The sequence below is a fragment of the Ascaphus truei genome, chromosome 19 (genome assembly GCF_040206685.1).
Source record: "Ascaphus truei isolate aAscTru1 chromosome 19, aAscTru1.hap1, whole genome shotgun sequence".
Lineage (NCBI taxonomy): Eukaryota > Metazoa > Chordata > Amphibia > Anura > Ascaphidae > Ascaphus > Ascaphus truei.
In genome coordinates, this window is record NC_134501.1 from 36,222,355 (window position 1) to 36,247,971 (window position 25,617).

A 25,617-nucleotide genomic window follows, 5' to 3' on the forward strand; every position below is an offset into this window, starting at 1 on the left:
CTGTCTCTTTGGGTAATACCCAGCATATATCTCTCCATACTTCTTTGAGTTGTCTAAAGCTTCTGAATTATCGTCGCATTTATGGTACAAGTTTTACAGCCACACGTAATCTCGGACATAATACACTGGTCGAAAACTTTCCTCTTGTGAGGAATCCGTTCCTGGGTTTGGCGGGAGCTCACTCTTGCAGAGCTGGTGAACTCTCAAACAAACCTCCCCTTGGAATTGCTTGCACTATCACCTGTGCTGGCAATCACTGCAGCTCTGTCTCTCTGCTCTGGCATTGGAGGAATTCCCACACACCTCTGTCTTGGGATTGGCTATCTGCCCTTCTTATACTGGCCTCTTCCTCTGACTCATTGCTGAGCATAATTCAAGTTCACTTGGATGTAACAGTGTTTGTGACAACACTCCTGCCTTAGCCTTGTTCCTATGACCTGCTGCATTCACCCCTGGCAGAGGTCTGTTCTTGTGCTGAAGCGCTGGATCCCCAGTGCTACTCTTGCCTTGTTCCAGAGACCTGCTGCAGAGGACTGCTTCCTGTGCTGAAGCGCTGGATCTCCAGTGCTACTCTTGCATTGTTCCTGAAACCTGTTGCAGAGGTCTGCATCCTGTGCTGAAGTGCTAGATCCCCAGTGCTACTCTTGCCTTGTTCCTGAGACCTGCTGCAGAGGTCTGCTTCCTGTGCTGAAGCGCTGGATCATCAGTGCTACTCTACCTTGTTCCTGAGACCTGCAACAGAGGTCTGCTTCCTGTGCTGAAGCGCTGGATCCCCAGTGCTACTCTATCCTGTTCCTGAGACTTCCTGCATTCACCCCAGGCACACGTCAACTGCCTGATAGCTGTGCTGAAGCACTGAATCCCCAGTGCCAGCCCTGTTGTGTTCCTGTGACCTGCAGTCTCCCTTTGCAGAGACCTTATCATGGACCGCTCCCGCTCCTCGCACAGAGGCCATTCCCGCGCTTCAGCTGCTACGCTGAAGCGTTGTGTACCTGATTCCCTGTTGCCGTACTCCAGCCCGGACATCGACTACTCTGACGTCTCCAACTCTGACCCCGGCCCGCTCTTGGATTACCCTGCCTTCTCCAACCCTGAACCGGCTACGAATGACTACGAACTGCGCAACCCAGAACCGGCTTTGTGGTCTAAGGTCGGTGTATTCACATCCCCACCTCAGCCCCGCGGGCCGGTCCCGGTTTGTGGCGAGCATGCCCGTTACACCTCTTGAGGCACCATGGAAGATTGCTTTACAAAATTGTTTTAGGCTCAATCCCATCTTCTTTCTCCTGTTAATTTATCAGACGGTTGCCATCCATTGTTATTTGCCGTCCAAGGTAGCCACATTCTTCAACTTCTTCTAGTTCTGTTCTGTTTAGTTTGAGCTTTGCAGGGCTGACCATTTGTTGAACATTTTGGTCTTGCTGCGTTTCATATGGAGGCCCACTTTCTTACTCGCTTCGACAACTTTTCCGATCTGTTGCTGGAGGTCTTCTGAACATGGGGCAAAAATAACATTGTGATCTGAAAATTGTAGGTGACTCAAATATTCAGCATTGATTTTGATTCAAGTGTTGATGTGAAAAGCTATGGTGACATGGTGTCTCCTAACAAATCCTTATCTTGCTCGTTTCTTCATGTAATCTAATGGTTGATGTGGCATTCTCGTCAATGTTCTTTATAATATCAATGTACGCTTCTTCAAGACTTTTTCTTAATGCATTTAGAACCACAGAATCAAATGCTTTTCTGTAATCTATGAATCCTAAACTGAGTCGTAGTGTGTAGATTGCATTAATTACGTCTGGAAATTCCTTCTTCTATGGCTTGGATGTGGTCCATTGTGTTGTATCCACTGCAAAATCCCGCTCGTTCTATAGGCTGGGCGAAGTCCAGGGTCTGCTGTAGCCAATTAGTCAGTATCTTTGTAAAAACCTTGTGATTGGAAGAAGACTGATTGGTCTATAGTTCTTGAGGTCATCTTTATCTTCTTTCTTGTGGATAAGGATAACTATGGCATTGCTCTTTTGTTCTGGAATTTTCCTGTTCTTCAAGCTTTCAGCTGTAATTCCATCTTCCCGTGAGCCTTCCCATTCTTCATGGATTTTATTGCTTTTACCACTTCTTCTGGAATGATACATAGTATGTTATTGGTGGTTTCTACTCACTTTTCTCTTTACACACTTTCTCTGGGTGACCTAATCACATCTCTTGGATTTAAATTTCACCTCTATGTTGAAGACACACAAACCCTCACCTTACACTTGCTTTACAGACCAAAGTTTCTGAATGTCTCTTTGTGATATCATCCTGGATGGTCCTCCGCAGACTTAAACTTGACATGGCAAAAACATAGCATGGCATATTTCCTCCCAAACCTGGCCCTACTACTTCCTTCCACATTATTGTTGGAAGTACCATCATTCACCCAGTAGCCCAAGCACGCTGCCTACGGGTCACACTCGACTCCTCTCTCACATTCTCCTCTCACATTCAAAACGTATCTAAAACCTGTCTCTTTTTTCTCCTCAATATTACAAAGATTCGCCCTTTCCTCTGTTCCTGTTCCTCTTCCTAAATGTTACTTTTATGTCTGAAACACTTATTCCCATGATCTGTTATTTATATGATTGTCATGTGTATTACTGCTGTGAAGCGCTATGTACATTAATGGCGCTATATAAATAAAGACATACATACATACATACATACACACATATATACATACATACTCACGTATCCTCTGCTGGATTATGCCCTATGTTATCACTGTTCTCGTACAATTTCATGTAGAAGTCCTCAACTCGCTTTATGATAAGTACATGAGGGTCCCGGGTATACGGCGGGTTCCGTTCCAGAGGCCCGCATTTTAGTGAAAATCGCCGGAAAGCTGATCCGGCAATTTTCAGTTCCGCGCATGCGCAAACTGGCATTTTCGCCATTCTGCACATGTGCGACCTATGCTCTGCGCCGGCAAACTACGGTATGTGCGCACAAACTGCGGTCTGCGCATGCGCGACGGGCGCACCCGCCCATTCTGCGCATGCGTGACTTCTGATTCAACATTGCGGCCCCCTTCTCGGTGCCGCCATATCAGCGGATCGCCGTATCAGTGGAGCGCCGAGAAGCGGGGCCCTACTGTACACGATCTGTTATCGTTGAGCCTTTGTTTATTTGAGTGCAGTGATTTGCTTCTTCCCAATCGTAAATTGCTTCTTCATCTTGTTTAAGCGTTTGTACCTTCGATAGTCTTCTTCACCATGTCACAGTTACATTTTCTTACCCCTTCAGTTATACGCTTGCGGACTGTTTTGCAAAGCTCTGTATATTCACGTCTTGTTCTTGCGTGTTGGGATTGCTTCATTTCATGTCGTCTCCTCATTAATTGTTTTATCTCATCAGATATTTTCTTTTTTGTGTTAGTGATTCTTCCAGTTTTTTCTGCACGTTCAACTATAATTTTCAAAAAGTCTTCAGAATTGTTTGTTAAAGGCTCCCCATGCACTTTAGCGATTTTTCATTGAAATTCTCTGCTGCTGTTCTTGAGGATATTAATGTTGTTTTTTTATTTTGGTTTTCTATTTATTCATTTGTCTTCTTTCCATCCTTGCATTCAGATGTATTTTGCAGCGAAGCAATCAGTGATCACTCCTTGTGTTAAAACGAGTAAGGACAATGCAGTCTTCAATCACGTGTTTCTTATTAGCTAGGATATAGTCCATTTCATTCTTTATTTCATTGGGTGCATTTTCTATCTGGATTCTTATTTAAAGAATAAATATTTATAGCTTTGCATCTATATATTTCAATCAATCATCTATCTCTCTAACTGTCTCTCTAACTATCTCTCTCTCTCTCTATTTCTGTGTATCTGTCTGTCTGTCTGTCTGTATTAATATGTCTCTTTCTGACTATCTGCCTATTAGAGATGTGCGCGTGTTTCTCTAATATTTGAGCCCGCTTTAAATGTGTACATAAGTTTCAGTCGGGAAATACTATGGACCAGTTTCAAAAATACACATTCAACTTAAAATGTGCTTAGTCTACAAATTCGTTTACACGTTTACACAAGCAAAGTTCCAAAAATGTACCTTTGAATTCGCTGCGGGGAAGCTACAAATAGGGCTGCAGCCTCAGCCTCATTAAGCCATTGTGTTGCTGGGTTTGGCTCAGGCTGGTTGCGTGGGTTGGTAGTGATACTTGGGTTGTGTAATGGTAATTGGACTAGTGTTGGACTAGGGCTGGAAGCATCACCAGTCTGTCACTATACAGACAGGATCACCTGAGGTCAATGACACAGAAGAGATAGCTGCTGGCACAGGGGGACCTGAGCAGAAACTCACTCTACAACAAACAGGCCTCTAGATCCTCAGTCCCATCTGCCTCCTCTGACAGAGGTACTTGCCAACACAACCTGTTCCTCTGACACAGGTTGAACATTCATAGCAGATTCCTAAGCTATGTACACAACTACAGGTGGTACCACCACAGTACTACTGCTACTCCTACTGCTGGTACCAGGAAAAGTCATCTACGCTGCTCTAGCTGTTCTATTTATCTGCGTGTCTATCTATTATATATACAGTATCTGTGTGTGTGTCTATCTATTATATATATATCTGCGTGTCTAACTATTATATATATCTGCGTGTCTATCTATTATATATATCTGCGTGTCTATCTATTATATATATCTGCGTGTCTATCTATTACATATATCTGCGTGTCTATCTATTATATATATATCTGCGTGTCTATCTATTACATATATCTGCGTGTCTATCTATTATATATATCTGCATGTCTATTATATATACAGTATCTGTGTGTGTGTCTATCTATTATATATATCTGTGTGTCTATCTATTATATATATCTGCGTGTCTATCTATTATATATATCTGCGTGTCTATCTATTATATATATATCTGCGTGTCTATTATATATATATCTGCGTGTCTATTATATATATCTGCGTGTCTATTTTATATATATCTGCGTGTCTATTATATATATATCTGCGTGTCTATCTATTATATATATATCTGCGTGTCTATCTATTATATATATATCTGCGTGTCTATCTATTATATATATATCTGCGTGTCTATTATATATATATCTGCGTGTCTATTATATATATATCTGCGTGTCTATCTATTATATATATATCTGCGTGTCTATTATATATATATCTGCGTGTCTATCTATTATATATATATCTGCGTGTCTATCTATTATATATATATCTGCGTGTCTATCTATTATATATATATCTGCGTGTCTATCTATTATATATATCTGTGTGTCTATCTATTATATATATCTGTGTGTCTATCTATTATATAATCTGCGTGTCTATCTATTATATATATCTGCGTGTCTATCTATTATATATATCTGTGTGTCTATCTATTATATATATCTGTGTGTCTATTTTATATATATCTGCGTGTCTATTTTATATATATCTGCGTGTCTATTTTATATATATATATATCTGCGTGTCTATTATATATACAGTATCTGTGTGTCTATCTATTATATATATATATATATATATATATATATATATATATTTCTGCGTGTCTGTCTGCGTGTCTGTTTGTGCATCTTTAGCTTTGTCTGTGTGTCTGTGTGTCTGTATGTTTGTGTGTCTGTCTGTGTCTGCCTGTGTGTCTGTCTGTCTGTGTCTATCTATCTACAGTACATCTAGTTATCGACTTTTCTATATGTAATCCTATTTTGACATTTGGTAGATATCCCTAATATTGTGCAGTATATTGTGACATACACTATGGTAGATATCCCTAATATTGTGCAGTATATTGTGACATACACTATGGTAGATATCCCTAATATTGTGCAGTATATTGTGACATACACTATGGTAGATATCCCTAATACTGTGCAGTATATTGTGACATACACTATGGTAGATATCCCTAATATTGTGCAGTATATTGTGACATACACTATGGTAGATATCCCTAATACTGTGCAGTATATTGTGACATACACTATGGTAGATATCCCTAATATTGTGCAGTATATTGTGACATACACTATGGTAGATATCCCTAATACTGTGCAGTATATTGTGACATACACTATGGTAGATATCCCTAATACTGTGCAGTATATTGTGACATACACTATGGTAGATATCCCTAATACTGTGCAGTATATTGTGACATACACTATGGTAGATATCCCTAATATTGTGCAGTATATTGTGACATACACTATGGTAGATATCCCTAATATTGTGCAGTATATTGTGACATACACTATGGTAGATATCCCTAATACTGTGCAGTGTATTGTGACATACACTATGGTAGATATCCCTAATATTGTGCAGTGTATTGTGACATACACTATGGGTGATATCCCTAATATTGTGCAGTATATTGTGACATACACTATGGTAGATATCCCTAATATTGTGCAGTATATTGTGACATACACTATGGTAGATATCCCTAATACTGTGCAGTATATTGTGACATACACTATGGTAGATATCCCTAATATTGTGCAGTATATTGTGACATACACTATGGTAGATATCCCTAATACTGTGCAGTATATTGTGACATACACTATTGTAGATATCCCTAATATTGTGCAGTATATTGTGACATACACTATGGTAGATATTCCTAATACTGTGCAGTATATTGTGACATACACTATGGTAGATATCCCTAATACTGTGCAGTATATTGTGACATACACTATGGTAGATATCCCTAATACTGTGCAGTATATTGTGACATACACTATGGTAGATATCCCTAATACTGTGCAGTATATTGTGACATACACTATGGTAGATATCCCTAATACTGTGCAGTATATTGTGACATACACTATGGTAGATATCCCTAATATTGTGCAGTATATTGTGACATACACTATGATAGATATCGCTAATATTGTGCAGTATATTGTGACATACACTATGGTAGATATCCCTAATATTGTGCAGTATATTGTGACATACACTATGGTAGATATCCCTAATACTGTGCAGTATATTGTGACATACACTATGGTAGATATCCCTAATATTGTGCAGTATATTGTGACATACACTATGGTAGATATCCCTAATACTGTGCAGTATATTGTCACATACACTATGGTAGATATCCCTAATATTGTGCAGTATATTGTGACATACACTATGGTAGATATTCCTAATACTGTGCAGTATATTGTGACATACACTATGGTAGATATCCCTAATACTGTGCAGTATATTGTGACATACACTATGGTAGATATCCCTAATACTGTGCAGTATATTGTGACATACACTATGGTAGATATCCCTAATATTGTGCAGTATATTGTGACATACACTATGGTAGATATCCCTAATACTGTGCAGTATATTGTGACATACACTATGGTAGATATCCCTAATACTGTGCAGTATATTGTGACATACACTATGGTAGATATCCCTAATATTGTGCAGTATATTGTGACATACACTATGGTAGATATCCCTAATACTGTGCAGTATATTGTGACATACACTATGGTAGATATCGCTAATATTGTGCAGTATATTGTGACATACACTATGGTAGATATCCCTAATATTGTGCAGTATATTGTGACATACACTATGGTAGATATCCCTAATATTGTGCAGTATATTGTGACATACACTATGGTAGATATCCCTAATACTGTGCAGTATATTGTGACATACACTATGGTAGATATCCCTAATATTGTGCAGTATATTGTGACATACACTATGGTAGATATCCCTAATACTGTGCAGTATATTGTGACATACACTATGGTAGATATCCCTAATATTGTGCAGTATATTGTGACATACACTATGGTAGATATCCCTAATACTGTGCAGTGTATTGTGACATACACTATGGTAGATATCCCTAATATTGTGCAGTGTATTGTGACATACACTATGGGTGATATCCCTAATATTGTGCAGTATATTGTGACATACACTATGGTAGATATCCCTAATATTGTGCAGTATATTGTGACATACACTATGGTAGATATCCCTAATACTGTGCAGTATATTGTGACATACACTATGGTAGATATCCCTAATATTGTGCAGTATATTGTGACATACACTATGGTAGATATCCCTAATACTGTGCAGTATATTGTGACATACACTATGGTAGATATCCCTAATATTGTGCAGTATATTGTGACATACACTATGGTAGATATTCCTAATACTGTGCAGTATATTGTGACATACACTATGGTAGATATCCCTAATACTGTGCAGTATATTGTGACATACACTATGGTAGATATCCCTAATACTGTGCAGTATATTGTGACATACACTATGGTAGATATCCCTAATACTGTGCAGTATATTGTGACATACACTATGGTAGATATCCCTAATACTGTGCAGTATATTGTGACATACACTATGGTAGATATCCCTAATATTGTGCAGTATATTGTGACATACACTATGATAGATATCGCTAATATTGTGCAGTATATTGTGACATACACTATGGTAGATATCCCTAATATTGTGCAGTATATTGTGACATACACTATGGTAGATATCCCTAATACTGTGCAGTATATTGTGACATACACTATGGTAGATATCCCTAATATTGTGCAGTATATTGTGACATACACTATGGTAGATATCCCTAATACTGTGCAGTATATTGTCACATACACTATGGTAGATATCCCTAATATTGTGCAGTATATTGTGACATACACTATGGTAGATATTCCTAATACTGTGCAGTATATTGTGACATACACTATGGTAGATATCCCTAATACTGTGCAGTATATTGTGACATACACTATGGTAGATATCCCTAATACTGTGCAGTATATTGTGACATACACTATGGTAGATATCCCTAATATTGTGCAGTATATTGTGACATACACTATGGTAGATATCCCTAATACTGTGCAGTATATTGTGACATACACTATGGTAGATATCCCTAATACTGTGCAGTATATTGTGACATACACTATGGTAGATATCCCTAATATTGTGCAGTATATTGTGACATACACTATGGTAGATATCCCTAATACTGTGCAGTATATTGTGACATACACTATGGTAGATATCGCTAATATTGTGCAGTATATTGTGACATACACTATGGTAGATATCCCTAATATTGTGCAGTATATTGTGACATACACTATGGTAGATATCCCTAATATTGTGCAGTATATTGTGACATACACTATGGTAGATATCCCTAATACTGTGCAGTATATTGTGACATACACTATGGTAGATATCCCTAATACTGTGCAGTATATTGTGACATACACTATGGTAGATATCCCTAATATTGTGCAGTATATTGTGACATACACTATGGTAGATATCCCTAATACTGTGCAGTATATTGTGACATACACTATGGTAGATATCCCTAATACTGTGCAGTATATTGTGACATACACTATGGTAGATATCCCTAATATTGTGCAGTATATTGTGACATACACTATGGTAGATATCCCTAATACTGTGCAGTATATTGTGACATACACTATGGTAGATATCCCTAATACTGTGCAGTATATTGTGACATACACTATGGTAGATATCCCTAATATTGTGCAGTATATTGTGACATACACTATGGTAGATATCCCTAATATTGTGCAGTATATTGTGACATACACTATGGTAGATGTGTATCAGGCTGTTACAATTTACTTCAAATCATGGAGCAAAAATGTTCATGTGTCAGTATGCACAGAGACATCTTTATGAAGCTTGTTACTAGTGCTGTACTGGGTCCTGAGGTTTGCCGGGTACTGGCTACATCACTACTTGTTACTCTTACATCTGGAGCAGAGGTTACATAGAAACAAAGAATCCAATGGCAGAGAAGAACCTCTTGGCCCATTTTCCTGTCTGCTGCAAAGCCTCAGACCTTGTTTGATCCTTGGTTTCTTTCATATTTAGAATAGCCGTATGTCTATCCCAAGCTGTGTTACTGTATTAGCCCCTACCATCTCTGCTGGGAGGCCATTCCCGTACCCCTGTAACAGACCTGTGATCTCACACTTATCCTGCCCCAGTAACAGACCTAACTGTAATCTCACACTTATCCTGCCCCTGTAACAGACCTGTGATCTCACACTTATCCTGCCCCTGTAACAGACCTGTGATCTCACACTTATCCTGCCCCTTAAACAGACATAACTGTGAACTCACACTTATCCTGTCCCTGTAACAGACCTGTGATCTCACACTTATCCTGCCCCTGTAACAGACCCAACTGTGATCTCACACTTATCCTGTGATCTCACACTTATCCTGTGATCTCACACTTATCCTGCCCCTGTAACAGACCTAACTGTGATCTCACACTTATCCTGTCCCTGTAACAGACCTAACTGTAATCTCACACTTATCTTGCCCCTGTAACAGACCAAACTGGGATCTCACACTTATCCTGCCCCAGTAACAGACCCAACTGTGATCTCACACTTATCCTGCCCCTGTAACAGACCAAACTGTGATCTCACACTTATCCTGCCCCTGTAACATACCCAACTGTGATCTCACACTTATCCTGCCCCTGTAACAGACCTGTTTCGGGGTCTGGGTGTGAGTCACGCCACCTTTAGCTCTGACCTAACATAATGTTAAATCCTTGCGGTAACTATAACATCGCTCTGCGGATCTGCGCTGTTACAGGGAACGCCTCTTCTGCATCTCATTATCACTAACGTCCGTTATAATAAAGCTAAGGCTCGTTACGGTGGGAAAACGCACTTAGCGCGTCTGAAGACCCCCGTCAGCGCTTAATAACGTCTCGTCATTAACGCACTCCTGAGGGTGTACCCCTAGGTGAGGTCTCACCACTGATCTATAAAGTGGCATCTCCACCCTTCTCTCTCTGCCGCTAATACCTCTCCCTATTCACCGTAACATACAGCTGCCTTTCCCCATTGCTTTGCTACATTACTTGTTTCCCTTTATGTCAGCACGAAATAATCACTTCCTGGTTCCCTTTCTCATTATATATATATATATTAATTTCACTAACACACACTTCACGATCACATGAACAATGGACATAACCATCTTTCACCAAGGCTTTCCAACAATAACATTTTAATAACTAACAACCGTAACAAGTAACATACACTTACCAAAATTGCCCTCATATACATGTGCTTTCTACTGTTGTTGTTTTACAAATACACTTTTCAAAAATATTACATAACATTCACATGACATTACAACTTTACAATACAACATTTACACATACTTATTCACGGTTCACATCCCGGGCAACGCCGGGTCTCTCAGCTAGTATATATATATAACATTATTGCGATTAATCATGTAGATTTATTTGGGGCAAAGAGGAAAAATAGACACCTGCCCCCAGTTATAGGCACAAACGTTTGCATCTTGCTGGGTGGGTGAGTGGCTATGGGGACTTGTAAGGAAGTGCGACAAGGAGAGGGTGGTGCATTTGTGGAATAGCCTTCAAGCAGAGGTGGTAGGGATTAAGATAGAATGGAATTCAACACATGCTTGGCATAGACATAAGGATATCCAAATACAAAAGAAAACCATGGATCAAATAAGGAAAACACTGTCTGGTGCTCAAGGGGAAAGTGTTTGTTCGCCCCTTTGAGGACTAACTTAATAATCCCTAGAAAACACCTACCCAGGCCCTATGAGGAAAGTAAATATTGGCACTTACCTCCTATGAGGAGCCTGGGGTCTCCGGTGTTATTTAGCCATCCAAGATTTGCAGCCGGTTTTAAGTTTGCAATTGTAGGCTGCGGGTCTCTGGTATGGCTGTGAATTCAATCTCAGAACCCCAGTCCCAGGTGCGGGCTTCCGGGTTCAGAATAAAAACATAAACAGAAAGACTAGAGAAAGGTGCAGCCACTGATATTGGAAAATGGCACGGGGTCTGACGTTTCACAGCGGATCGGAGAATGGTATACTGGGTGGACCAAGCAGTGGTGTAACTACTGCCCAGGATGCCCATGCATGTCCCGGGGCCTCAGCTCTGGGGTGCGGGCCCCCAACGGACGTCAGGACCCTCCCTCTGAACTCTTGATGACTCCCCCAAGTAGTTACAGAGGCCCCGTGCTCTTCCCCACGGCACTGAAACTAATTCCCGAGGAGAGAGCGGGCCACTGTAACACAGCAGCCCCCCTCCATGACATCGTCATAGCAACACGTCACATGGTGACATGTGGCACATTGACGTCATGAGGCCGTGACGTCGCCCGGGGGTCCCTTAAGGCGTAGTTACACAACTGGGGCCAAGTGGTTCTTATTTGCCCTAAATGTCTGTTTCTATGATACATCTTCTCATAATATTGCTCCTACCCTTAATTCTCCTAGAACCAACCGCTCCCCAAGACGCTCATAATGGCGCAGTTCTCACCTGTTCCGGAGTAATCCCCAGTGCGCGACGCTTCCTGCACTTGACCCTTTTTTTTTTGCTTTATTCCCTTAGACTTTCTAACAACCGTCTCGGCGAGCGTGGCGTTTCGGCCCTGGCTCAAGCGCTGTGCCACAATTCCACCGTCGCTGCAATCTGGTAAGCATTAACCCCGCTGCTGCTGGACAAGCAGGCGACGCATTGCTCTAAAATGCATTCCTGGTCCGTTTGGCATCTCGGAGGTTAGGTACCCACCTACATCTTTTGCTGCACCACAAAAAGTACGGTGTGAGAGACTTCCCTGCATCCACGCGGATGCCACCAGCTTCTAAAACAGTGGTTCTCAACCTTTTTTTCCATTATAACACCAGGGCCCATATTTACTAAACGGTGCTCTTCCATGAGGTATTATCCAGGGCCGGAAGACACCTTATAGCTCATTAACTGAACACACTGTAACGTGTCCTGTGGAATAGCACAGCATAGTAAGTAGGGGTCGTTATATAGTATACTTTAAAGGTGTGGCTCCAGCTAGGGCAGGGTGACCAACTCCAGTCCTCAAGGGCCACCAACAGGCCAGCTATTCGGGATAGCCCTGCTTCAACACAGGTGGCTCAATCAGTGGCTCAGTCATTATGACTGAGCCACTGATTGAGCCACCTGTGCTGAAGCAGGTATATCTCTAAAACCTGGCCAGTTGGTGGCCCTAGAGGACTGGAGTTGGCCACTCCTGACCTAGGATGAGTCTCTTTCTTTCTTCTAGATGGGACGTGGGGGGTCGCTGGAGCTGAACCTTGTTCATTTCAGCTCTGGGGCTCCCTGGCTCCCCGAGATACTTACCTCCCAAAGGTACCCCCGGTAGCCTCCCCGACTGGGTAAAAAATATGGAGGTTTAAATCTCCTGCGGCACAGGAGCCAATAGGAACATCGTCTGTTGTGGCTTCCTATTGGTCAACGTGCCGGAGGACATTGAAGAATCAGTAAGTGCCAGCAGTACCTACATTGGGGAGCAGGGGTCCCGGAGCTGAAAGGAACGCTATTCAACTGAAAAAGCTGTGTAATGCGGCAGGCTTAAATTTATAGGGCTCCATGTTAAAATGGACAAGAAGCAAAAGGTGACAAACTGTGCGTAATCACTGCTCTCACGCAGTGTCCAGGCGGCACATGTTCCTATTACAGGGTGTGGAGCATTCTTTTCATTGGTTATCCAATAGCTGCTTTTCTGTGTCCTGCAGCTTAAGGCTAAATCCCCGGTGGAGGCTGCAGCACGCGCGCCTGGCGTCCTTGCGGCTCGTCCACAGCTTAAAACCATGATCTGCGGTCTGTAGGGAGCGATGGGAGGTGCGGGGCGTGGCCATGATGGGGGGCACGGCCATTGGTCAACAGTAGCTGCACTCCCATTTGTCCGACCTTTCTGCCCTCGTATTGGCTCCCAGCGCAAGGCAACACAATCGTGTTGTATCCCCTGCTGGCTGGAGCGCCACCGCACTGTGTGAGCCAACACGTACGAAGACACGGGGGCCTGCCACTATTGCGGTGAGTGATTGGTGTGCACCGCACGTGCCGCTGTCACCACGGGGACCTAGCCTAAAAATGTGCTGTGAAAGAGGCTTGTTAGCCTTCTGCTAACATGTGAGTTTCCCCACAGGCTGCATGGCTAGGGGGGCACACACATTGAACAAGGCTTAGCACCTATTCTACTGCATTATATTGTTTTGCATCAGTTGCTCTGGCTCCATAAGTATGATGTGTGTGAGGGGAGAGTGTGATGGCTTTGTGTGTTTGTGTGTTGGGGGGTGTGGTAGCGACTTTGTGTGTGTGGGGGTATGGTAGCTTTGGGTGTGTGGTTTTGTTTGTGTGTGTGTGTGGGTATGGGGGGGGGGGTATTGTAGCTTTGTGTGTGTGTGGGGGGAGGGTGTGGAAGGCTAGTGCTTCTTGTGGGGTGAGGGAAGGTATGTGGCCTAAGTATGAGAAGAAGGGTAAACGTGGTATTGATGATTAGAATGAGGGTGATTGCTGTGTGATGGGGGTGGAAGTGTGGAGTGTGTGTTGAGTAAAAGGGTGAGTATGATGTGTGAGGGTGAATGTGGAGTGCATAAGAGGAGGGTGGGTGAGGGTGTTGGGTGGTTGCTTGTGAAAAGGAGGGTGGGTGTGTGAGTGTAACCGAGGAGACAAGGTCTGAAGAACAGGGGTGCCCCAAGCCTTCAAACATCCTTCAAGCGTGACCCTGCTCAAAAAAAGGCTTGCTGCTCTAACCCAGGGGTGCGCAAAGTGGGGGGCGTGCCCCCCAGGGGGGACAGGAGAATTTCCAGGGGAGGGGCGGCGCGGCGACTACAGAGGTCCCGCGCTCTATCCCAAGACATTTAAATTAAATGCCGGGACGAGAGCGCACGGCATCTGCAGCTTCTCCTACCTTATCTTCGACGACGCGTCGCCATGGTAAGCGTGTCATTTGACGCCGGAGCCGAGGAGGAGGAGGGGGGTTTGTGCGAGCCGGGAGGTAAGCAGGCCGGGGGGGAGGGGGGGTGCAAGTTAAAAACTTTGCGCACCCCTTCTCTCCCCAATGCCCTCACGCGTACTCCTACTGTTTCTGTTGATCTCCCTGCCTGCCAATTAGAGTGCTAGCTCTTTGGGGCAGGGACTCCTTTCTCCCCATGTTACATTTATGCTTTGATGCACTTATCCCGTGTGTATTATTATATTCCCCGCACTGCCATAAATACAGCAAATAAAAACCGCACGTGTGAGCACATTCACATGTCTCAGACAGGTCTGCATCCCTGCACTCCCCCATTATCTCTTAGCATACAGCGTTTCCACTGTAGCCAGGGATTCTGGGTAATGACATGCAAATGAGCACACTGTCACCTTTTGCTTCAAATCCATTTAAACATGGAGCCCTGTAAGATTCTGCCTGCCGCATTACACAGCTTTTCAGCAAAGCCTGGGTTAAAGTGCAGAGCCAGTAACCCTACTCACAGACAGCCCTTTCCACCTTTTGGGTCTCATCAGTGTGAGGCTGGTTATACTGGCTTTGCAACGTGAAGCTGGAATATAAAGCCCTGTGTACCCGGATGACACTCTAAAAACATGGTTGTCTTAATCTCTAGCTTCAGGGGTTACCGTGGTAACCTTGAGACTGCACCGGGCTCTGGGGAGAGCCCCATTTTAACCTCCCAGACACCTAATATTTCAGAAGCTTATATCTCCCGAACGGAGCTTCACATTTGAAAATAAAAGCTGCTTTGGGAAGAGCAAGAAGGGATTTGTTAAAGTAAGTGAGCATCAACTGAACAGCAAAGGTTATCAGTGCGCACTGCTGCTTTAAGTGCTGCTATGTTGGGGCAAAAGTACTGCACCCAGTAACAGAATCCCATTCAAGGCAACAGATTTTTTTCGCATTGATTAATCATGTGCTGTTTTTTTTCTCCAAATTCACCCGAGTTTTGCCGTTTTAATCAGCCATCCTCACCGCTTTCGTTGGTGGTTCATGCATAACCGGGTTGCCACCATTCTGGGTTTGACTCGGAGACCACGGGTTTCAGCCACGTATCTCCGGCTACGGGTTTACCTGAAAAAATCTCGGCAGTGGCATCTGCCTGTGGAAATCATGTCAGCATGGCTCCGCGACGTCAAATGGCGCCGCGTTGCCATGATAACGGTGCGTCGCGTGACACCTCGGCGCCATAAGGCACCCTGTTGTCATGACAACTTGACACCGCGTGGCGCCACGACATCACATGATGTCAGGTTGCCATGGCATCGCACGCCATTTGACACCAAGGAGCCGTTCTGACTGGACCTTGCAGGGGGAGATGCCGCCGCTGAAAATAAGAGAAATAAATATATAAGTAAAATAAATAAATGTAAAAAATGTAAGTACAAAAAGTCTCTGGTTTAGCCTTCAGAAGGTGGCGAGAGCGCGTACGGCTGCGCTTATAGTGCCGGCGACGTCAGGCTACGGTCGCTGGAAAAATCAAATTGAGATGACTTCCAGCGGTCACGACGAAGCCATCGCTCCATCGCGCCGTGCTTACTGTAAGCGCACGCGACGGCGGCAATGCATTTGTTTTGACGCGACGTCGAGTCGCTGTTGCCGGCACTATAAGCGCAGCCTGAGGAATGAAAGCTGCAGAGACTAGGACTGATTTTTTTTTAAAAAAGGGAACCGAGAAATCCACATTTCTGCACAATAGTAAACGACGATTAGATTAGATTGAGTTAGTCAGACTTGGCTTTGTCTGAGTATTTGCAGCTATAGTATACTCTGGATGATCCAACATCAAGCTGAGCAACGTGCAAAACATGGATTTTTTCTAAATTCATACTTACAATCCAGCCAAATTTGGTTAAAACCAGAGCAGTTTTGAAAGGTTCAGTCCGCCATCTTAATTCAAAATGGCATCCAACTGTATCCATAGACAAAAAGCCTGCTCCTTGATCTCAGGAACCATCATGCAAAATGTGGAGGTGTCCAAATGTCTAGCGAACATACAGACAACTTTCCACAATATATAATATATGATGATCCTTTGACATAATAAAAACATGCAACTTATTATAGCTCAATACTGACAAGTCAAAGGCCCCTTGTGATGAAGGGGATACTGGTACGTTATTATATCACCTCTAACCATTCCTGTATTTTCCCTCCCTAGGCTGAGAGGAAACAATCTCACGTCAGAAGAGACGCAGAAACTTAGCCAGATGGATTGCCGCCTGTCCTTAAACTGATCAATTAGCCACAAAACTCGCGGCAAGACAGAGAAGGGGCATCCTATACTACTCGCAGCAAGACAGAGAAGGGGCATCCTATCCTACTCGCAGCAAGACAGAGAAGGGGCATCCTATACTACTCGCAGCAAGACAGAGAAGGGGCATCCTATACTACTCGCAGCAAGACAGAGAAGGGGCATCCTATACTACTCGCAGCAAGACAGAGAAGGGGCATCCTATACTACTCGCAGCAAGACAGAGAAGGGGCATCCTATACTACTCGCAGCAAGACAGAGAAGGGGCATCCTATACTACTCGCAGCAAGACAGAGAAGGGGCATCCTATACTACTCGCAGCAAGACTGAGAAGGGGCATCCTATACTACTCGCAGCAAGACAGAGAAGGGGCATCCTATACTACTCGGCCACTTTTGCAGCAACCCATGATCTTAACCACTACGGGGCTGGAGAGGTTAAGAGTGATTATATGAAGCTATAGGGGGAATTATACGGAGCAGTTATATGGAGGAGTTATAGGGAGAGGTTATATGGAGGAATAGGGGGAGTTATAGTGAGAGGTTATATGGAGGAATAGGGGGAGTTATAGGGAGAGGTTATACGGAGGAATAGGGGGAGTTATAGGGAGCGGTTATATGGTGGAATAGGAGGAGTTATAGGGAGAGGTTATATGGAGGAATAGGGGGAGTTATAGGGAGCGGTTACATGGAGGAATAGGGGGAGTTATAGGGAGAGGTTATATGGAGGAATAGGGGGAATTATAGGGAGAGGTTATATGGAGGAATAGGGGGAGTTATAGGGAGAGGTTATATGGAGGAATAGGGGGAGTTATAGGGAGCGGTTACATGGAGGAATAGGGGGAGTTATAGGGAGAGGTTATATGGAGGAATAGGAGGAGTTATAGGGAGAGGTTATATGGAGGAATAGGAGGAGTTATAGGGAGAGGTTACATGGAGGAATAGGAGGAACTCTTTATATTGAAATTTTTTTCCAACATTACATTCCATAGAAAAACATTTCAAACAAAAAAACTGCTCATTATGTACAAACTTATATTATATCAATATTAACTCAGCATGTGTGCCAACCTTTCTCCTCAACAGCAACTTCACATTCCTTTTATACACATTTTAATTGAAACTAAATAAAAGCCTTAACTATAACATTAATAGCTGCTACCTTTAAAGGATTAATGAACAAACATTAAGCCCCCCCCCCAAAAAAACAAAAAAACACACGGTATTACTTTTTCTTTTTCCCCACATTATCCCCCAATGACCCAAACCTCTTGACAGTCACTGAAGGTGGGATCATGTCCAAGTCTGTCTCTCTGGAAACATCCATAGTATGTTCCTCTTCGGATAAGGAAAGTTCCTCTACATCGTCAGAGTCCTCAGCTTTTGACCCCCAATCCTTTCTGAGAGCAGAAAAACGGTTTTTCATAGCTACCTGAGGAACTTTACCAGCGGGACCTGCAGGACGTCGAAGAGTCCCTCCAAGTTTTTTCACCATGCTCTTCTTCCTTTTCTTTTTTCCCTGTGCCCAAAGCTGCTCACTTTCTTTTTCTTTATTATTATTTTCCCTCACTTGGGTTTCCATCAAAGTAGGATCATCTGATTCCCCAGATTGTTCCCCTGCTGGGAGTAGATTTGGGGAGGTTCCTTCTAAGGGGTCTTCTGACATTTCCTGGGCCTTGTTTACACTCACAATAATTGTTTTTTCTGTAAGTGTTTCTGGGCAAACTGCATCCACAGGTGGTCCATGACAAGCTCCGTCCCCAGGAGGATCTAAGCAAGCACCATCCCTAGGCTGAACCAGACCAACCCGATCTGCAGGCGGATCCAGACATATTCTGTCTGCAACTTTCAGGGCCCGGTCATAAAGTGCTTCATTGTCTTCGAAGTCCACTTCCTGCTCCCATACTTTTGAAATATTATGCCAGGCTTCTGCGCAATTCGTGTATGAACCTGGAACATGGATAAGGACATAAATGTCATCTGCACTGAAGCCCAAAGATTCTTTCAATAGATGTTTTCCTACAAAAATCCTATCGGGCTTCATTTCCTCTGCACCCTTATATCTCAATTTTACCACGTTCCTCCTTTTTAAAGGTTGTGCATTTCTGGTCACAGCGCTCACAAAGGATCTCCCACTCCAGGCTGAAGGGGGTGCTGTGTGAACTGGGGTTACCTTGATGCCATTACTTTGCTTTACCCCATCTTCTGATTGGGCCACTCTATCAGGAACTGTTTGGATAGAAGCAGCACTTTCAATCTCTACATGGGTTCTCTGGCTCACTGCTCTCAGGCACAAACTCCATTTCCAGCTGATCTCCTCTCAGAGTTTCTAGGTTCTTGCTTTGCTGCTCTCCAGATTTCTTTGTAATTTCTTTAACTTCTCCCAGCGTGGGAGTCTGAGATAACCCAACATCACAGGTGTCTGCTGCTTTCTTTGCATGCAATGGTCTTTTAATCAGATCTTCTACCGCTTCTGCTATTAACCCCTGGGATGCTGGAAGCTCTAGAACAGATCCTTGCTCACAGTCTGATACACCCTGAGGTGAGTCCCCTTCCCTGAAGTCTTTGGACCCTATTACAGGGCTGTTACCTTCTCCTGTGGAAACCTTTAGCTTCCGGTCCTTTGCTTTCTTTTTATTTGCAACTTTACCCTTTGGGGTTTTCTTGGCAGTTGGTGGAATTAAACTGTCAGGATCTGAATCAGAATTTTCCTGGGATAAGTTCTCTGTTTTATCTTTAGACATTGCAGACTTGTTCTGGGATCTAGTTTCTCTCCCACTTCTTGTAGGCGTCACCAAACTTATCTTTTCTTGTGAGCATTTAATGGGGTTTTGGCTTCCGTTTCCACAATCTGAATCTGCGCCTTGTTCTGCACTTTGCTCTGCACCCTGCTCAGCATTTTGCTCTGCGCCCCGCTCTGCACCCTGCTTGGCACTTTGCTCTGCACCCTGTTCAGCACTGTGGGTTAGCTTTTCAATAGTTTTTAAAAGGGAACGTTTCTGTTTGACTGGAACTCCTGTTATTTTAGCAATCTCAACCTCCAACCGGGTTAATTCAACATGCAGATGATTTATTTGCTTCTTGCGCGTGTCTACCTCACGACCACGACATCTCTTTAATTTAATATTTTCTATTTCCAATTCTTCTACCTTCCTGTTATACTTCTTCAATAAAGCTCGTTTCGCTTCTTTTTTAAGCAGATTCTGTTCTGCCCCTTCCTTTCTCTCCAAACTCTCCTGTACCTTGCATTCAGCCTCACCAAGGCCTACACCACTGCTGCAGCCTGCGGCCTCTCCTACTTCCATCTCCAACTCACAGCCACCAACCCCTGGGTCTAAGGCCATCCTGGCTCCCCTGCAGGAGCTCACCTGCAGCCCATCCTGGAGGAGTTATAGGGAGGGGGTATATGGAGGAATAGGAGGAACTCTTTTTATTGAAAAAAAATTCCAACATTACATTCCATAGAAAAACATTTCAAACAAAAAAAACTGCTCATTATGTACACACGTATATTATATCAATATTAACTCAGCATTTGTTCCACCTTACTCCTCAACAGCAAATTCACATTCCTTTTATACACATTTTAATTGAAACTAAATAAAAGCCTTAACTATAGCATTAATAGCTGCTACCTTTAAAGGATTAATGAACAAACATTTTAAGCCCCCCCCCCCCCCAAAAAAACAAAAACAACCACACGGTATTACTTTTTCTTTTTCCCCACATTATCCCCCAATGACCCAAACCTCTTGACGGTCACTGAAGGTGGGATCAAGTCCGAGTCTGTCTCTCTGGAAACATCCATAGTATGTTCCTCTTCAGATAAGGAAAGTTCCTCTACATCGTCGGAGTCCTCAGCTCTTGACCCCCAATCCTTTCTGAGAACAGAAAAACGGTTTTTCATAGCTACTTGAGGAACTTTACCAGCGGGACCTGCAGGACGTCGAAGGGTCCCTCCAAGTTTTTTCACCATGCTCTTCTTCCTTTTCTTTTTTCCCTGTGCCCAAAGCTGCTCACTTTCTTTTTCTTTATTATTATTTTCCCTCACTTGGGTTTCCATCAAAGTAGGATCATCTGATTCCCCAGATTGTTCCCCTGCTGGGAGTAGATTTGGGGAGGTTCCTTCTAAGGGGTCTTCTGACATTTCCTGGGCCTTGTTTACACTCACAATAATTGTTTTTTCTGTAAGAGTATTTGGGCAAACTGCATCCACAGGTGGTCCAGGACAAGCTTCGTCCCCAGGAGGATCTAAGCAAGCACCATCCCTAGGCTGAACCAGACCAACCCGATCTGCAGGCGGATCCAGACATATTCTGTCTGCAACTTTCAGGGCCTGGTCATAAAGTGCTTCATTGTCTTCGAAGTCCACTTCCTGCTCCCATACTTTTGAAATATTATGCCAGGCTTCTGCACAATTCGTGTATGAATGTCCAAATTTATCGCAATCTCCAACCCAAATTTCTTCTGAGTCCATAATTCTTGTAGGTGGAGCCAGTACTTCGCATTCTCTGCCAAGCCATATTAGAATATCTGATATTGGGACTGATTCGTGTCTGAAGAGAATTGTCACCGACTTTGTTTCCGGTTTGGACACAGGAATAGCTGCAAAGGACTTCCATAATTCTGAATTTTTAAGACTCTCATATTTTGTCCAAAAGTAGTCCAGAGCCTGAGGTCTCTTAAAGCTGACATCGTATTCGCATGAACCTGGAACATGGATAAGTGCGTAAATGTCATCTGCACTGAAGCCCAAAGATTCTTTCAATAGATGTTTTCCTACAAAAATCCTATCAGGCTTCATCTCCTCTGCACCCTTATATCTCAACTTTACCACGTTCCTCCTTTTTAAAGGTTGTGCATTTCTGGTCACAGCGCTCACAAAGGATCTCCCACTCCAGGCTGAAGGGGGTGCTGTGTGAACTGGGGTTGCCTTAATGCCATTACTTTGCTTTACCCCATCTTCTGATTGGGCCACTCTATCAGGAACTGTTTGGATAGGAGCAGCACTTTCAGTCTCTACAACCTTAACTTCACTCCCAGGCACTACAGGGTTAATGCAGTCTCAATTGCAGCTAATTACCACCTGCTGTTCTCCTCTCTCAGAGTTCTGAATCCCAGGACCAGCTAATAAGCATGGGTGTGGTTCTGTAAGTCCAGGTGAGCATGGGTTCTCTGGCTCACTGCTCTCAGGCACAAACTCCATTTCCAGCTGATCTCCTCTCAGAGTTTCTAGGTTCATGCTTTGCTGCTCTCCAGATTTCTTTGTAATTTCTTTAACTTCTCCCAGCGTGGGAGTCTGAGATAACCCCACATCACAGGTGTCTGCTGCTTTCTTTGCATGCAATGGTCTTTTAATCAGATCTTCTGCTGCTTCTGCTATTAACCCCTGGGATGCTGGAAGCTCTGGAACAGATCCTTGCTCACAGTCTTATACACCCTGAGGTGAGTCCCCTTCCCTGAAGTCTTTGGACCTTAATTACAGGGCTGTTACCTTCTCCTGTGGAAACCTTTAGCTTCCGGTCCTTTGCTTTCTTTTTTTTTGCAACTTTACCCTTTGGGGTTTTCTTGGCAGTTGGTGGAATTAAACTGTCAGGATCTGAATCAGAATTTTCCTGGGATAAGTTCTCTGTTTTATCTTTAGACTTTGCAGACTTTTTCTGGGATCTAGTTTCTCTCCCACTTCTTGTAGGCGTCACCAAAATTATCTTTTCTTGTGAGCATTTAATGGGGTTTTGGCTTCCGTTTCCACAATATGAATCTGCGCCTTGTTCTGCACTTTGCTCTGCACCCTGCTCAGCATTTTGCTCTGTGCCCCGCTCTGCACCCTGCTTGGCACTTTGCTCAGCACCCTGTTCAGCACTGTGGGTTAGCATTTCAATAGTTTTTAAAAGGGAATGTTTCTGTCTGACTGGAACCCCTGTTATTTTAGCAATCTCAACCTCCAACCGGGTTAATTCAACATGCAGATGATTTATTTGCTTCTTGCGCGTGTCTACCTCACGACCACGACATCTCTTTAATTTAATATTTTCTATTTCCAATTCTTCTACCTTCCTGTTATACTTCTTCAATAAAGCTTGTTTCTCTTCTTTTTTAAGCAGATTCTGTTCTGCCCCTTCCTTTCTCTCCAAACTCTCCTGTACCTTGCATTCAGCCTCACCAAGGCCTACACCACTGCTGCAGCCTGCGGCCTCTCCTACTTCCATCTCCAACTCACAGCCACCAACCCCTGGGTCTAAGGCCATCCTGGCTCTCCTGCAGGAGCTCACCTGCAGCCCATCCTGGAGGAGTTATAGGGAGGGGTTATATGGAGGAATAGGGGGAGTTATAGGGAGAGGTTATATGGAGGAATAGGGGGAGTTATAGGGAGCGGTTATATGGAGGAATAGGGGGAGTTATAGGGAGAGGTTATATGGAGGAATAGGGGGAGTTATAGGGAGAGGTTATATGGAGGAATATGAGGAGTTATAGGGAGAGGTTATATGGAGGAATAGGGGGAGTTATAGGGAGCGGTTATATGGAGGAATAGGGGGAGTTATAGGGAGCGGTTATATGGAGAAATAGGGGGAGTTATAGGGAGCGGGTATATGGAGGAATAGGGGGAGTTATAGGGAGAGGTTATATGGAGGAATAGGAGGAGTTATAGGGAGCGGTTACATGGAGAAATAGGAGGAGTTATAGGGAGCGTTTATATGGGGTAATAGGAGGAGTTATAGGGAGCAGTTATATGGAGGAATAGGAGGAGTTATAGGGAGAGGTTATATGGAGGAATATGAGGAGTTATAGGGAGAGGTTATATGGAGGAATAGGGGGAGTTATAGGGAGAGGTTATATGGAGGAATAGGAGGAGTTATAGGGAGCGGTTACATGGAGGAATAGGAGGAGTTATAGGGAGCGTTTATATGGGGTAATAGGAGGAGTTATAGGGAGCGGTTATATGGAGGAATATGAGGAGTTATAGGGAGCGGTTACATGGAGGAATAGGAGGAGTTATAGGGAGCGGTTATATGGAGGAATAGGAGGAGTTATATGGGGTAATAGGGGGAGTTATAGGGAGAGGTTATATGGAGGAGTTATAGGGAGAGGTTATATGGAGGAATAGGGGGAGTTATAGGGAGAGGTTATATGGAGGAGTAATAGGGAGGAGTTATATGGAGGAATAGGGGGAGTTATAGGGAGAGGTTATATGGAGGAATAGGGGGAGTTATAGGGAGAGGTTATATGGAGGAATAGGGGGAGTTATAGGGAGAGGTTATATGGAGGAATAGGGGGAGTTATAGGGAGAGGTTATATGGAGGAATGGGGGGAGATATAGGGAGAGGTTATATGGAGGAATAGGGGGAGATATAGGGAGAGGTTATATGGAGGAATAGGGGGAGTTATAGGGAGAGGTTATATGGAGGAGTTATAGGGAGAGGTTATATGGAGGAATAGGGGGAGTTATAGGGAGAGGTTATATGGAGGAATAGGGGGAGTTATAGGGAGAGGTTATATGGAGGAATAGGGGGAGTTATAGGGAGAGGTTATATGGAGGAGAGGTTTTATGGAGCAATAAACTTCCATATTCTTACCTGAAACTCAAGGAACTTCAGTGAAATTCATCATACAGTACTGTATACTTTACTTTTACAGTTGGCACAGACCTTAAAAAACAAAACAGTGGCTTTCAGCAGTCTGCGTGGAGTTCATACATTTTGCTTCATGTATATAGGAATTCAGAAACGGAAACTGAGGTTATATAACATTTTGTAATATGTTTTAAAGTATACATGGAGAAGGAGCGGCTCAGTGAGTAAAGACACTGACTGACACTGAGATTGCTGCAGGGGAACCTGGTTCAATTCCCGGTGTCGGCTCCTTGTGACCTTGGGCAAGTCACTTTATCTCCCTGTGCCTCGGGCACCAAAAACATAGATTGTAAGCTCTGCAGGGCAGGGACCTGTGCCTGCAAAATGTCTCTGTAAAGCGCTGCGTACAATTAGCAGCGCTATACAAGAACCTGCTATTATTATTTATAAATGTTTTATTTTTTGGGGGGAAAATGGGTTTTGTTATTAAAGAACAAATTACGATTGCTGCTCTTCTTTTTGTGTTTAATATTTACACCATCTGTAACCCTTTCTCTGCCAGAGGGAGAGTGGGTTCTTTCTACACCATGAGACGCATTGCAGACAAGGATTCTGGGTAATGATATGCAAATGAGCTTTCTGAGTGTGTCAATTATAGCTCGTTATCCATATGTGTTATGCAGCAGGCGAAAATAGAGGTAATCCATGTCGAAAATGGATAGGAAGCTAAAAATGACATGCCCAGCGTGTTCATTTGCGTGTCACTACCCAGAATCCTTGTTTGCAGTTTAACCAATGGGGCGAATGAGGCCGGTTTGGGGACCATTTGGGGAACAAGTTATGCAGA

At 43.4% G+C, this 25,617-nt stretch overlaps 1 protein-coding gene across 1 annotated transcript in view; it reads left to right on the forward strand.

The window, feature by feature from the left end:
- Positions 1-25,276, forward strand: part of NOD2 (nucleotide binding oligomerization domain containing 2) — a 155,087-nt gene extending 129,811 nt beyond the window's left edge. Inside the window, exons 11-12 of the mRNA XM_075577144.1 lie at positions 12,525-12,608; positions 17,108-25,276. Coding sequence (XP_075433259.1) covers positions 12,525-12,608; positions 17,108-17,183 — 160 coding nt within the window. The 3' untranslated portion in view covers positions 17,184-25,276. The remainder of the gene's footprint in view (positions 1-12,524; positions 12,609-17,107) is intronic.
- The last annotated feature ends 341 nt before the right edge of the window (positions 25,277-25,617 follow it).